Consider the following 16,037-nt stretch of genomic DNA (forward strand, 5'->3'; position numbering starts at 1 on the left):
GAAGGGCCTTCCAGTGTCCTTGCAGAGGATTTCCAGCTGGATCACCTGCATCCAGACCTGTTACAAGCTGGCACAGGTCCCACCGCTGCCAATCATGAGGGTCCATTTGACCAGAGTCCAGGCGTCCTCGGCACATTCCCATGATTCCTTTCCTGGTGCACATTCCCATGATCCAGAACATCTGCAGAGCCACGACGTGGTCTTCGGTTGACACGTTCACAGTGCATTACACCATCACTCAGCAGGCCAGAGATGACGCTGGGTTCGGCAGAGCGGTGTTGCAATCTGCATGTCCATGAACTCCTACCTGCCTCCGTTGGTACTGCTTGGGAGTCACCTAACATGGAATAGACATGAGCAAGCACTCAAAGAAGAAAAGACAGTTACCTTTTCCATAACTGGTGTTCTTAGAGATGTTGCTCATGTCCATTCCGTAACCCGCCCTCCTTCCCCACTGTCAGAGTTTCCGGCAAAAAGGAACTGAGAATTGAGGGAGCTGGGGGCGCCCCTTATACCATGGCATGTGCACGCCACTCCTGCGGGTGCTAGAGCCAGTCCCCTATGGATACCACTGAGGGAACAACTGCCAGCTCCGGTGCATGTGGTGAACACACACATGGAATAGACATGAGCAACACATCTCAAAGAACACCAGTTACAGAACAGGTAACTGTCTTTTTATTCCTCCCCTGTGTTTCCTATCTTTTAACCAGTCACCAGTCCATAAAAGGATCTTCCCTCTTATCCCATGACCGCTTACTTTGCTTAATTCTTTCTTAAACAAACTGTTCTTTGTTTATACTCGCTGTCCACCGTTGCTATTGTCAGCGGAGCTGCACTGGTTCGGTATGATGCCATTGGAATATGTAGTAGATAAAGTAATGGGAATGGTTAGTGTCAGTCATATGCATGTTCATCTCATCCTCAGATTCAGACAGAATCCTTTAGAAAAAACAGATTCATAAGTTTAATGAAATGGATGAAGTGTGCTAGGAGAGGGACGAAGCAGCTGAGGGAAATTCATCTTTATCAAGTGCTTCCAAACGAGTGACAGTCAAGAAACTGACTTGAAAATGGGACACTTATATGCGGGAAAACTCAGAGCTGTGTTCATACTCTAGGAAGAAAACAAGGACTGATAATGTTCATTATTAAGGGACAAGCGGTTCGGCTTAATTTAAAAAACAATGTTCAGCAATTCAGACAGATTGGGCTGGGTTTTGAAAGAGAAGAATGTCATTGTAATTCAAGAGATGTGTTAGAATAAAGTTGTTTGCTTTCAGATGTTATGAAGTAACTACAGCAGAGGGAACAGGAAGTTAAACTCCACATCTGACACGTTCTTTCTCACTCCTTGTCTTACTGACTTTCAATTGAGAGGCACTGATGAGAGCTTTAATAATCCTGAGTGATGACCACAATTATCCTGAAATTTATCCTTTTGACAGAGTGCTTTGGCTACTTAGGTAAGTTCTTTGAAGTTTTGAGGGGGTTGGGATTTGGTGCAGTTGGTATATCTGTAATTCTCTAGGGTTAATCAAAAAAATCAGTTTGGTTTTAAAAACCTAAAAGCTAACGCCCCAAATATGTACAGATCAATTAAAACATATGTAGCTGCTGTGCAAGCCCTTCACATAGATTTCCATGTGTGCATGTTTGGGAGAACATTACTCAGGTTTTTGTAGTGCAGAAGGCAAAATTATTGTTTGTGCTGAATCCAAGCCACTATTGGCAAAATACCATGCGATTAGAAGAAGTTGCTCAAAGAGCATTAGCCCAAAAATGTTTGTCTTAGAAGAAATCCAAAGATTAAAAAATTACATTGTACTAATTCCAAAATGATGTCACCAAGTTAATAATTATCAATTTCCTTTATTTAAAATTAGACCTTTATAGTAAGTTCTTCATCAAGATTAACTCTTAGTGTAAAATTTAAAATATTGTAAAGACTTTCTTCGCGAACAAATAGCTAGTGAAATACAATACAGTTGGGTTTTTGTATCACAGCTTTCATACAAACTGTATTGCAAAAAGCTGAACAGCGTTAAATATTATAGTAATAGCACTAAATAGTAAAGCAGAAGAAAAGAGAAATTAAGATATTTAGATAAGAGAAAAAAAGATGTTTTCTGATGTGTTTTTAACAAAGAGGGAGGAACCAATAAGGCGGGGATGCAGGAAACGTGTCTAATACAATAAAAATAATATTAAAAAAAACCTAAAATGAATTAGTTCAAAAACCTAGAAATTAATATGATATATACCATGCCACTTTAGCAACCCAATAATCTTACTATTTAAATATTCTTCCCTTCCTTTCCCCCTCCCCCTTTTTTCTAATGTTTATTCAGCAATATGTTCTATCTTGGTCATTCTGCATTTCAGTTCTAATATCTTTCAGGTGGATACTGCATTTTTACCCAGCATTTAAAGTGCCATTCAAACCAATGATACGATGCACAAGTTTTAAATAATAATAAAGGCAAGAGCTGCTTTTTCTGAAAAAGACTATATTGTGAAGTAGGAAGGGAGGAAAAAATCAATGTTTTCTTGTGGGTGTGCTCTTAAATCTTAATAAAATTTCAAGTGAACTTTGCAACTCTTGGGGCTGATACTGCTGCTACTGTATTAAAAATGGGAATGTTGCCATTGATTTTGGTAGGATTGGAATTGGACCCTTCACGGTAGGACTATAAATGATCAAGGTGGATTAAATAAATAGCTCGTGTGAGCCACATTGTGAAAAAAAAGGAGGAGAAAGATTTCTTATAACTTCTCTATGTGGGAAGAAAGCTTCATCAGTTTAAAAGAAGAAGAAAAACCAGGCTAACGCTTTCAAAAGGGATTGCACAGCTCTTATAAAACTTGACCAATGTCTTTAAGATTATGAGAAATATAGAACCAAATCCTGGTGTCCTCACTTGGGATTTGGCTGTACAGGGTTTATAGGGCCTAAGAATTCAGTGAAAATTGAGCATGAAACTCGGGAAATGGTCCATTACTGCGCCATTAGCAGCAATGGAGGTAAACTTCAAAGGACCAAAAACAACGAGGAGGACTTGTGGCACCTTAGAGACTAACAAATTTATTTGGGCATAAGCTTTCGTGGGCTAAAACCCACTTCATCAGATGCTTGGAGTGGAAAATACAATAGGCAGGTATATATACACAGTACATGAAAAGATGGGAGTTGCCTTACCAAGTCGTGGGGTCAGTGCTAACGAGACATTTCAATTAAAGTGGAAGTGGGCTATTCTCAACAGTAGAATACCAAGGGAGGAAAAATCACTTTTGTAGTAGTAATGATGCCAATGTAATCAGGGTGGCCCACTTCAAACAGTTGACAAGAAGGTGTGAGTAACAGTAGGGGGAAATTAGTATGGTGAAAAAAAACTAATGTCCCCCTACTGTTACTCACACCTTCTTGTCAGCTGTTTGAAATGAGCCACCCTGATTACGTTGGCCTCATTACTACTACCTGCCTATTGTATTTTCCACTCCAAGCATCTGATGAAGTGGGTTTTAGCCCACGAAAGCTTATGCCCACATAAATTTGTTTGTCTCTAAGGTGCCACAAGTACTCCTCATTGTTTTTGCTGATACAGACTAACACGGCTACCACTCTGAAACCTGTCACCATTCAAAGGGACAGTTAGTTTCAATATGATCAAAGTGTTATCCTTGTTGGGGTGCCCAGGACCGTGAGCCACTTTGTTACCTCCCTGCCTCAGCTGGTGCTGCTGCTGCTTTACTGGGTGTCAGCACCCTGACGCCATCAGTCTGTTAATCTCCTAACCAATTTCCTCTGGGCTCGGCCAGCCCTTACTTTGCCTGGCAGGTTAACAATAGATGCACCCTAGCCCCTGTGAAAACACCTCCTGTCCTATCCAGACCCTGTCACTGGCACACTCAGAATGAGACATCTTTGGTTCAACAGAGGTCAGCTCCAATATAACATCACAGCACCGACATATAGTTATGGTGAAAACAATCATACCTTTATTATCAAAAGCTGAAATTTAAGAGATAGTGACTAAGGATAACAAATGGAAACCAAATGTTTACATATAAAACAAAAAGTATAACACCCTTCTTAGAGTCTAAACTTAACTTCTACAGGCTAAAATCCTTGTCTAAAGTATTTCTCACCTAGAGCAATCTCCCAGAGTCATCAACCACAGGGCTCGGATCCACCTTGCATGAATACTAAAAGCACTGTCCTTTTGCCTTCTTATATCCCTAAAGTTCTTCGGTTGGTCCCCAGAGTCAGGCTGACCGCCCGTGGTTTATTCCCTGGGGTGCTGACACCACATTGTCTTCACAGCCTCATCTTGTTGTCCTATACAAATGGTCTTTCACTATGTTGGCTTACAATGCTTATTTTACATGTGAACCAAGGCAAACAGGTGAGGATATATCTCCTTGTCTGACACAACCTGTTTGTGAACCCTGCCTGGGATACAGACTCAGAAACATATTTTCATTACCTATTCACGAGTCCTTAAATATCATCCATACCTACATCTTGCAAAAATAAGGTTTTTTTAGATACCTCACTTGACCCTTTTTGGCTTTGGTTACCATGACAGCAGCCTGTTGGGTGTTGTGAGTTTGTCAGGCCTGTCAAGGGTTGCTGTTACAAAACAGTGAACTCTTTGCCAGTTGGCATTGAGGTGTTCTAAGGCCACACTAAGGTATTTGTAATTATTTAGGGGAAAACAGGAGTAACTAACTTTTAAAAAGTGAGGGTGTTGTCATAAAATAGGCTCCATAATGCCATAAATTATTATTGTGCTGTTTTATTATGCCTGCGCTAAACTTAAAGTTATTTGTTTTTTGTCAATAGCAAATGGTACCAATGAATTAACAGTCAGCCAGACACCATCAGAAATTAAGATATCCATTGGAATGTCAGCTGAAATTACCTGTTCCTGGAAAAACGATGAGATGGTCGAGCGGTTTAGAGTAGTCTGGAAAATACAACATCTCACCTTTAAAGAGGGCACCAGCAGAGAGCTATCAACAACACTTTACTACACAGCCAATGCCACACACAAGGATAAGACAGTATTAAAGATCGAAGTTGTGAAAAGAAATGACACTGGAACTTACTTCTGTGAGATAATTACCGAAATACCTTTCATGAAAAAAGGGCTGGGAAATGGAACAACTCTGATTATTGAAGAGCAAGGTAAACAAGCAATTGACATGAATTGTTCTATAGAGATGCCACTTCATTTGTCTCCCTGAAGATTTTTTAGTCAGAAATGTGTTACTTACTTTTTTTCTCCCTTAAGGGTTATAAAGCCAATGATCTGACAAAAAAAACCAGAGCATTAGGAGCACCCATGTCCTTATTCTGACTCTGACACTAACTCCTTCTGTTGCCTTGGGCAATTCACTTAACCTCTCTGCTTTAGTTTCCTCAGCTGTCAAATGCTCATTTACTGACATCACATGATTGCTGAGAGGATTCATGAAATTATTATTTATAGCACCCTCAGGTCTTCTGGGTGCTTCACAGAAGCCCTAGAACGACACTGTGAAGCCTGGAAGAGCTTACAGTCTATAATTTAGATGTGAGACAGTGAATGAGGATGATAAACGCTAGGGAGAGGGATGGAGTGAGGAAAGGCAATGGTTGCATCACTGAGTCACACCGTTACTCAGTTTAGTCATGAGCTCACCCCAGTGGTAGAGTTTTTATCATTTATTATGTTTTATTAATTTATAAAAACAAGCAAGATTAGGAGATAAAATATTAGGCATTTTTGATTCACTTATGGCAAGCATTGCAATGGGCATCAAATGATTTAAACAGGATAAAAATGCTACAGACCTGCAATATTTTATTATTTTATTGTATAATTGCAAAACATTAATCATTTTTATTTTAGGGCCCAAACCTGCAAACACTTAAGCATGTGTGTAACTTTGTTTACATGAGTTGTCCTATTGAAGGGATTATTCAAATGAGCAAAATCACACACATGTTTAAGTGTTTGTGGGATCTAATATTTACTAGGATTGAACCTAGCCATTGAGGCAGTAGAACACACGTATATCTAAAAACCTAACATGGTGCTTTTAAGTAATAAGTAACTTGATTTGAAATGTTTTATTGCAGAAGCTGAATCAATGGAAAACTATCATTTTATGGCAATTCTGGCCATCTTTCCTTTCCTAATATCAGGGGGCTGTTTCTATCTCCGTTACAAAAAGCAGCAGAACTCAAAAAACACTGGTAAGTGGCCCTGCATTTTTCCATATAGTCCCTACCAGCAAATGCTGGTCTCAGAGTATGTGTGCACCTAAAAAAGCAGCACTAGGAGGGGAATTGCATGGTACAACTATTGTGCCTCCAATCCTGGCTCTTCATGGGTACTACAAGCAATGAGCGGTAGGTGGGGCATTCCAGGCATTTATTATGAGGCATGCTCCATGTGTGTTTGCATGGACCCTTCTTATGCACCTGCAATCACTATGCACCCTCCCTTGCTTGGATTACTCACAGTCCTGGAAAGAGTAAATGTGTCTCTACAATGTGCTGCCACACATGGACCCTGCAAAGGTGAGCTGTATGATGTATAAAAGGGACTGCAGAAGTTTGGTGTCTGGGCACCCTTCACTAGCACACAGTAGGTCTACACTCCCCTTTGGATGCCATGGAGACCAATGAAAGATCAATCTCCATCAATCTACCCTCACAAAGCATTGATGTGTGACTCCTGAAATGTGTAATAAACAAAATAATGGCTCTGCTTTGTATTTATGTCACATAAATGTGTTCCATCCACCTTCAGTGCCAGAGAGAAGGACCCATGAGGAACAGACGCTTCAGGTTACTGAACTGGAGGAAGGAAATGAGAGAAATGAAGCAGATGAGATAAATTCTTCTTTATCAAACTCATCAGAATGGGTAAGCGATTTACAGCAGGGGTCGACCTACAAGTGTGCTCCGAAGTGAGGTTCTCACGGAGGTTCAATTGAGCAGACAGAATTTAACAGGAGAACAGGAAGTTGCTGTTATTTAGTACAGTACAGTATCCTACTGCACAATGTAAAGCCGTGAAATAAAATGAAATGCATTGTCAATAAGAGCAAAGCAAACTTGCTTAATTTTATTTAAAACTCTGCATGTTGGGAAGGCCGTATCATACTCTTCCCCCTGAAATGCTATAGCATGCCTCAGCATTGTCCCCTATTGCTACTGCAGCCATGGTTAGCAGCTTCAGTGTACTTTACATTGTGGGGAAAGCACAGAACACAAGTATGTATATATTAAGTAAGCAAGAGGAGTAAGGAGGCTATACCATATTGTACTCAAGAGGTTCAGCGTCTCACTGGTGCTGGAGCAACACCGCAATGTAGCTAGGGACTGGGAAAGTTGGCTTTACACTGTCTCTCTGCTCCTCCCTTTGGTCCTGGTTCAGCTCAAGGTACCATTCCAGCATCTGGAGATCACTGGAATGCAGTAGCGCTCAGCCATGCCCCTTTTCCCTGGCTACGCCTAGGACATCCCTACATTGGGGATGGCATAGAACCAGTTACACCTGCCTCCAGATTCCCCTGTTTTGGGGAGACCCCATGAAGCCGGTTAAGGCATCTTTATGGGTCTTTGTACTGCCATCAGCAGTAAAGGTGTCCATGGCATCATAAAAATTCATAGCTGTTCCATTTGTTTGGAAGTTATTCACCTAACCCTAAACACACTAGCTGTAGCAGGATAACAGGTGGGGGTGTGGGGTGGTTAGCCCTTAAATATAGCCCCTGACATCATCAAACCACTGTTTTAACCTTAAATAATAAATTCTCACAATATCTAGGTTAACAGATCGGGATATTGAGAGACAGAGGACCAAATTCAACCCTAGCAGACACAGTTCCCATTGAAATCAGTGGGAGTTTCACAGGCTTACACTAAATGAAGCCCAGAGTGGTTAGGTAAAGTGCCAAAGGCCACAGAGGTGGTTATAGACAGAGCTGCTGATATTAAAACACAGAAGTTCTTGGCTTCTCACCTCATACACAGTATCTCATTAGTGTTGTTGTTACCACTCCTGAAAATCCACTGGTAATTGCCATGGAGGGCACAAATGGTCAGGACAAGAGTAATTTTTTGGAAAAATATATAATTGAGAGCTTCTTCACCAGAATGCATTGATTCACCCTGGGTCCCTTCCTGACCTCTCAAGGTCCCTTCCAGTTCTGTGATTCGATGATTAAAGAGTTTATTTTGTAATACTACAGGAAATACCAAAATAATTTTTGCACTGTTATTGTAGCCATCTTGATCCCAGTGTATTTGTGAGACAAGGTGGCTGAATTTTCACTGAACCAACTTCTGTTGGCCCAGTAAAAGATATTACCTCAATCAAAATATTTTTTTAAAAATCTATTAATTTCATTTAAAATATAAAAGTAGACCTCTTATTATGGTGGATAGCTCTGTTACTTGTTAATATTTGATGAGGACATGAGAAAAATTGTGTTGAGAATGAGAAGGCAAGCATCAAAGCTGGGGTGCAAAGCAATCAGTTCACTGATAGCCATTAGCTGCAATGGCTTTGCATGGACAACGAGAGTCATCCAGAAGATGTGTGAATATAATTATGAAAGATCTATTGTTGTTGTTGTTATTTTATAACTAAATGGCTGTTAGCCACAGTCACCTCTTGTCATGTACCTTTTACATTCTAATACAGATATGATCATTTTAATATGAATTGTGATCTTTCATTTCCAAGACTACCTTGTTATTAGTTGGATCAGATGACAAGTGTCACAAAAGTTTGCAGCAATTGTTTAGAAAGTTTTTTGCTTGCTTTAAATGAGCTTTTGCTATTTTTTGCCTGGGTTGCATTAGGTACCGTTTCTGGAGACAGCGAGTGTCATGCTGCTGCAACCTAAGTTTATTCATATCTGAATCCACATCTTATATCCTGTGCAAATCTATCTGCCATCTCTAATTTACGTTCTCACAAAGTGGATGCCACATAGCTATGAGCACCACAGTTTCTACTTGTTTAGGTATCAAGGCAGTTGTCATTGTTTTCTACCTCTTGGGGAGAAAGGGTGATCATGTGGCTGAAGAACAGGGCTGGGAATCCAGGCTTGGGTCATATTATTGACTCTGTCACAGATTTCCTACTGCAAGCCACGTCATCTATCTGGGCCTCAGTTTCCCTTCTGTAAAAACGGGGATGATAATACTTTCCTCAAAACAGTTATTGTGAGGACAAATTAAAAAACATCCAATTCTTGATGTCCATTATCACACTATTGTGTACTGCACAAGGCTAAGGATTTTGGGAGAGTTAACGAGATGATTCTGTGGTAAACACCCCAGGCATAACAGAATCTTGTGCTGTGTGCATGCACATGTATGTGGGTTTTCAGGGAGACGTTTAGGTCTCCCCAGGATTTTGCTGCAGATCTCATCTAAAGACCACAAAGATTTTACCCACAAATACTCATGAAATGAAAATTGGTCATTTTGTATGACTCCGAATAGCACCTAGGTAGCACAGCAATTGGACGCCAGATAGATTACATCGAAAATAGCAGCTAAAGGAAATAGCACTATGGTTTTGTACATAAACCCATGTATAGTGGGGACATTACGGGGCTTGAAAGGTCATGGTGGTAGAAAACCCAGCCCAGTTCTGGTGCCATTTAAATAGGAATGGACCTGAACTAAAGTCAGGATCAACCACTGCAAATTTTGTGGGATTTAGATCCAAATGAGAACTTTGCATCTGGCCCCTTCCTATAATGGGATAAATGAAACCCCTGGTTCCAAAGATGGGGAAAACTTTGCATTTGAATCCAAGTATTGTGGCTTGGGCTTATTTCTAAATGTAGAACTCTGACTTTTGAGATGGGTCAAATCAGGTTCCTTGGGTCCTATTCTAGGTGATGTGTTAGATAATTATTCAGCTTAAAACACACTTGAATAGTATAAGTCAATTTGATGAGAGTTTTCTTTGGTTTTCAAGGCTATTTCCACACTTTATGAGTCCCTTGATTATTTTGCAATGAAGCAAGATGAAGATAAAGAGCAGGAGAACAAACACTCTGTCGCTTTTGCATCAAATGCGCAGAAGATTAGTAAATCTCATGACTAACTGCAGCAGCTGGGAAATCTAGAAGATGTGAGGAAAACAGCAAGGACCCTCCATCCACTTTGACATTCCAGATTTGAAAGTTCATGTAATTAATGAGACAGAGAGATAAAACTGGCAAGCCACTGAGTACAATAGCGTAATTTGCTTCTTGATCTCCCAGTGTGCAACTGAAATGCAGTGAAGTCTGTTTGCTGTCCCTGGAACACCATTGTGAAAGTGAAGCGAGTATGGTACGAGAAGTAAGGTTGGTTCAAAATAATGGAGAAAAGTATTTTTGTTATTGACTTTCATGCAAAATTCCCGGAATCTTTTGTTGTTGCTGTTTTAAAAGTTTGATATCTCACTATTTACCTGGGGGTTTATTGTCATGCAGTGGCTTCTCTTCCCCCCAGTTCCCACTTCCCAGTGTGCAGGAGTAAACATAACAATGCGCAATCATACTGTGAGCATTTGCCAAATTGAATACCATCGAACCATTAAAAGTGTTGCTTCAGGCAATGGACACTACATGATGGTTTAGAGGAAGATGGAGAAAAAACCCACACTGATAATCACCCAGACAGTTGAGCAATACTGTGCATAGGATGAAATCCTTCCTGACCACTGAGGGGATCACCAGATGCACTGAAGCATGAGATTTCATTACCCTATCTTAGCACGAGTTAGTATGCAGGACAGTATGCTGTCCTGCATACTAACTACATCCTATATAGAATATGACAGTTAATGCATTAAAGAAGATAGCTAGAGCCTTTCTGAGTAAAGGTTTCAGAGTAGCAGCCGTGTTAGTCTGTATCCACAAAAAGAACGAGGAATACTTTTGGCACCTTAGAGACTAACAAATTTATCTGAGCATAAGCTTTCGTGGGCTACAGCCCACTTCATCAGATGCATAGAATGGAACATATAGTAGGAAGATATATATAAATACGGAGAACATGAAAAGGTGGAAGTTGCCATACCAACTCTAAGAGGCTAATTAATTAAGATGATCTATTAGCAGGAGAAAAAAACTTTTGTAGTGATAATCAAGATGGCCCATTTCAGACAGTTGACAAGAAGGTGTGAGTAACAGTAGGGGGATAACATAACAGCAAACAATTGCAGCGGCTAGTATTTTAGGCTTATTGAAAAAAAGAGAGAGTAGCTGAAACATCAGTGTGTTTGTGTAGCAGTCTTTTTTGTCTGCTGTGAAGATTCATTCTGTGGACAGATGGCCAGTGGATTATTTTCCCAACAGTGGGCACAGGTAAGTAGACTTCATCATTATGTAAGAGAGAGCTGATTCAGACGGTTCTGGAGGGTGCCAGCAAACACAGACTGGCTTTTCCAAACTGCCCAGAAACAACTCTGACACTTTAAATGTTATTCAGTATCTTTTCAATGAAAATGGAATGGTTTCCAAGTATTTTCTGTGTGTTTCTGTATGTGTAGAGTGAGAGACAGAGTGTCAATTGGCAACAGAGCATCTCTCTGTCTATCAGTAAATCTAAATCTATCTGTATTTAACTCATATGTAAATAAAATCTGATTTTCTTAGTCATTTCTCTTATCTTTTTGTTAAATTTAAATAATTTAAACCACAAGCCTCAGTGTCTCTCATCATGATATTAATTATTACAGGCTTGTTCCCTCCCCTGCAGGATAAAGCCCTCATAAAAGTGCCATGAAGCATCTTTGTGACTGGTGATGCTTCAGAGTGGGACAGATTTCTGTGGGCTTGTCCTATGAGTGGAAAGGCCACTGTTTTTGTTTTCTTTGCTCATTATTTTATATTTACTTTTTGTTCTCCAGTGTTCTTTCAGTGTTTGAAGTAACTGTTACTTTGCTGTGGAAAACTGATTATTGGAAGCTCAATATTTACAATGTCATGCTGCAGAATCCACTGGAAATTGTACATAGGTTGCAGGAGGAGAGAAGGGAGCAAGGAGGAACATTTTAACACATCTGTGTATTGCTGATGACACACACACTGGCTACATAAATCACACAGATTTGGGGAGCTAGAATTAGAAATCTGACATTTCATGAGCTCCAAAAACTAACAAAATTAATTTGTTAGTCTCTGTAAGTGCTACAAGTACTCCTTTTCAGTTCGCTACCAGTTGAGCTAAAATATATTTCCCTTAGCTACTAGTAACGGTAGGTCTCTTATTCTTTCCATGATCAATCTCTCTCTCACTCACAGAGGGAGAGAGAGAGAGAGCGCGCAAGAGCACCAATACCTTACAAAGGGGAAGGGGTAAAATGAAGTTACATTACTCACAGATCTGCAGTTCCAGGGCTGAAATGTCCTGACCGGTATTTGAGAAGTATCATCGTTGAAAATGCCTGTTGGCCTAGTCAGGGTGAGTGTGTCAGTAGTCTGGAAGTCATAAGGTCTCAGGAAAGTTTTATATCAGGCTCAGTCCATGGATGGACAGGAATTTAGGAGACTTATACAATTGGTAAAGCTGAAGGTAACTTTAATAGCAAGTCTTAGCGCTTGATCCAAGAAGCTCCCAATAATGCAACAGAGGTAGGTAATAAGTGGTTAGCAACAAATCTGTTTTTCCCATCTGCTAATGGTTAGGCCTGCATTTAAAATACTTCAAGGAGATGCACTGTAGCCAGGAAAGCCAAAGAGGAGATGTGGCTACATACTTAAGAACGAAGGCACATGCTCTGAGCCGCAGGTCAGAAGCATGTCTGTGAATCATGTTTTTGCTGGACATTATTAGTAAGTACTGTATTAAATTACATGATGGCCTCCCCAGTAAGGATTTCTGGATCTGCCCTTGCTAATAGCTGCCTGTATTACAGTATATGACCAGCATTTCTGTGTTCTGGCTCTTAAAGGTTACACCCAGTTGTCCTGACCTATTTTTATCCATGAGCTGACTGGCTAGAAGCCAGCTGATTTATTTTCAGAGCTCACACCCTTTGCCTGTGCCCTACTCAGTCAGGAAGTATTTCACACATGTGCTGCATTTCTCTCGTGGGTTCTTATATGAGACAAGACTTTGCAATCCCTGTCGAGGACTTCTCACGACAATCACACATCTGCTTATTTTGCTTGTTGATTTATTTTTCCCACTGCTGCCATGTTCGCTATGGACTTGTTTTAAAACAGACAGAATGCTATAGTAAATCTCATGTCATATTCTGGCACCCAGAATGATATTAACACTGGCTGGTCAGACAGTTCCCTGGACCATTTGGTGATCATTCAAACCCATATGCCTAATAGTAAAACATTTCAAACTTCAAGAGAACCTATGAAGATTTGATTTCAGCCACCATTTTGGCCTCTTTCCTCCTGAGCAGGGTGTATCCAGAGCCACATTTCAAAAGGTTTGATTTTAGATTCAAAGCGCCTCTCTGCACATAGGTGCAAACCTTATTAAACAATAAGGCAGCTATGATGTCATGGGACCCACAGGATGCTGTTGCTGAGGGTTGGTGCACTGGCCACAGCAATTAAGTACTGCAGATTTCAATACTCCTTGGCTCACATTTAAATTTGTTTTCCTAATTTTTAAAAATCTTTTACCCTCCATGGGGAGGCGGGTTCTCCCTCCCCTCACCCAAAGCTACATGAGCACTGGGGGGGCCTTTCTCCAAAGGCATTTGTGGAAGGAAGGTGTGAAACAGATTTTCCTTCTTCTGTGGTGTTTGGGTGCATTGGCAGGGGTGACTGGCACTATAGACCACTGTTTCTCAACCTTTTTGATACCAGGGACAGGCTTCCTGCCTTACTAACCTGTGTCAGGGAGATCTCAGGGATCAGCAACGGCACTGGTCCGTGGACCGGTCATTGAGAAACAAAGAAGCTGATATGACTCTATGTACCCATCTGTGCCCTTGGCTGATAACAGCAAAAGGCGGGGGGGGGGGGGAGTCTTTAAAGATTTAAGAAATTCATTAAGCCTCGTAGCAATCGCCTGTGAAAAGTGAACTGCAAAGTAAAGAGCTTCAGATCTATTTTACTTCACCAGTATGTGCTGAATGTCCCCACTAACCAGGATGAGAAATAAATTAACAAGTAAATTAAGTGTTAAAAACCTTAAAAATCCACCATAAACCAATTTAAGGGATATTGGCTGACTCCACTGTATTGTGGCTTGTCAAGGTTCCTTCCCCACTCTGAACTCTAGGGTACAGATGTGGGGACCTGCATGAAAACCTCCTTAGCTTACTTTTACCAGCTTAGGTTAAAACTTCCCCAAGGTCACAAACTATTTTACCCTTTGCCCTTGGACTTTCGCTGCCATTAATGTCTACATTATGACAGTGCCATACAATGTCTAACCGGGTTTCTGGGAAAGAGTTGTTTGGAAATGTCTTTCCCCCCAGAATCCTCCCAACCCTTCCACCCCGCTTCCTGGGGAAGGTTTGGTAAAAATCCTCACCAATTTGCATAGGTGACCACAGACCCAAACCCTTGGATCTTAAGAACAATGAAAAAGTATTCAGTTGCTGAAAAGAAGAGTTTTAATAGACGTAAAAATAATCACCTCTGTAAAATCAGGATGGTAAGTACCTTACAGGGTAATTAGATTCAAAACATAAAGAACCCCTCTAGGCAAAACCTTAAGTTACAAAAAGACACAAAGACAGGAATATCCATTCCTTTCAGCACAGCTTAATTCCTCAGCCATTGAAAGAAATCATAATCTAACGCATATCTAGCTAGATTATTTACTAAGTTCTAAGACTCCATTCCTGTTCTGTCCCCGGCAAAAGCATCACCCAGACAGAGACAGACCCTTTGTTTTTTTTCCCCCCTCCAGCTTTGAAAGTATCTTGTCTCCTCATTGGTCATTGTGGTCAGGTGCCAGCGAGGTTCTCCTAGCTTCTTAACCCTTTACAGGTGAAAGGGTTTTTCCTCTGGCCAGGAGGGATTTTAAAGGTGTTTACCCTTCCCTTTATATTTATGACATGGCTCCATACTCCAATGGACTTTGTTGGCAGATAGGACGTGGCAATGATTATTTCCTTGGCTTTGTAGCTGAGCAGAGTTGTTTATTGGTCCCTCCACCTGCTTTGGTGAGTCTGTGCTACAGCTCCAGAGCCCTGCGCGGATATAAAATTTGTATCTACAAATGATAGTTTTAAACACAGGGGCCTGGAGTAAGTGAGTGCTACTCAACTGACTTCAGTAAAAGTCGAGCCCACGAATGTCAGCTCTGAATTTGGCCTAGTAAGGTTTCATTTGTTTATGTGCATTTCATACAGGCAGCCCAGCAGGGCAGTGGCTGCCTATGAGTTACTATTTGTAAAATGAACTTCAGTATCCGCATCCGATGTGCAAAAGTTGTCTGCAGATGTCCACATCTGCCAATGTGGATATCTGCAGATATCTGTGGATTTTCAGGGCTCTAAACAGCTCCACAGGTCACCGCACAGCATTGACCACTGGTGCTGGAATGGGGGCGGGAGGGCACCCATCCACTTTTCACAGGGGCGGCCTCCTTCCCCTTTCTCTCTTCTTCCCTCCAACCCCCCACCAGGCAAGCGTGGAGCTCAGCCGGGGAGCCTGGGCAGTCAGGGGAGCCACGGCAGACCCTCCACCTGCCCACTGGGGGAGGGGAGTTGAGAGCAGCCCCCAGCCATATCCCTGCCCCCCAGGCTTCCCGCCTGGTCAAGGGCAGGTGGAGGGTCCGTGACTCTGCTCCAGGTCCCAACTGCCCGCGCGGCTCTCCCCGACCTGGCTCCAGCAGGGGTGAGGGGGTGGTGCCTCGAAGCCTCCGCCCAGCCACCATAAGAGCTGGGCGGGCAGCTGTGAGAAACCGTGGCATGGACCCTCCACCTGCCCTGAGCGGGGGGGTCTGGAGGGTAGGGACATGGGCCGGGGACTGCTTGGGCTCCCCTGGCAAGGGCAGGTGGAGGGTCCACTGCAGCTCCCCACAGCTGCCTGCCTAGCTCTTA

The 16,037-nt window shown here is 41.7% G+C and overlaps 1 protein-coding gene across 1 annotated transcript; it reads left to right on the top strand.

Moving 5' to 3' along the window:
* Positions 1–861: 861 nt before the first annotated feature.
* Positions 862–10,778, top strand: LOC140910027 (uncharacterized). Its single transcript, XM_073340134.1, has 5 exons — positions 862–1,466; positions 4,847–5,191; positions 6,128–6,244; positions 6,804–6,919; positions 9,999–10,778. The coding sequence occupies exons 1-5, from the start codon at positions 1,412–1,414 to the stop codon at positions 10,125–10,127; spliced, it is 762 nt and encodes a 253-aa protein (XP_073196235.1). The 5' UTR covers positions 862–1,411; the 3' UTR covers positions 10,128–10,778.
* The last annotated feature ends 5,259 nt before the right edge of the window (positions 10,779–16,037 follow it).

This window comes from Lepidochelys kempii, chromosome 4 (assembly GCF_965140285.1).
Source record: "Lepidochelys kempii isolate rLepKem1 chromosome 4, rLepKem1.hap1, whole genome shotgun sequence".
Taxonomy (NCBI): domain Eukaryota; kingdom Metazoa; phylum Chordata; order Testudines; family Cheloniidae; genus Lepidochelys; species Lepidochelys kempii.

Coding starts and splice junctions, on each gene's coding strand:
- LOC140910027 (XM_073340134.1), top strand. CDS start 1,412: ATGACCACAATTATCCTGAAATTTATCCTTTTGACAGAGTGCTTTGGC. Junction 1,467..4,846: donor AGAGTGCTTTGGCTACTTAG/GTAAGTTCTTTG, acceptor TTTTGTCAATAG/CAAATGGTACCAATGAATTA. Junction 5,192..6,127: donor TCTGATTATTGAAGAGCAAG/GTAAACAAGCAA, acceptor GTTTTATTGCAG/AAGCTGAATCAATGGAAAAC.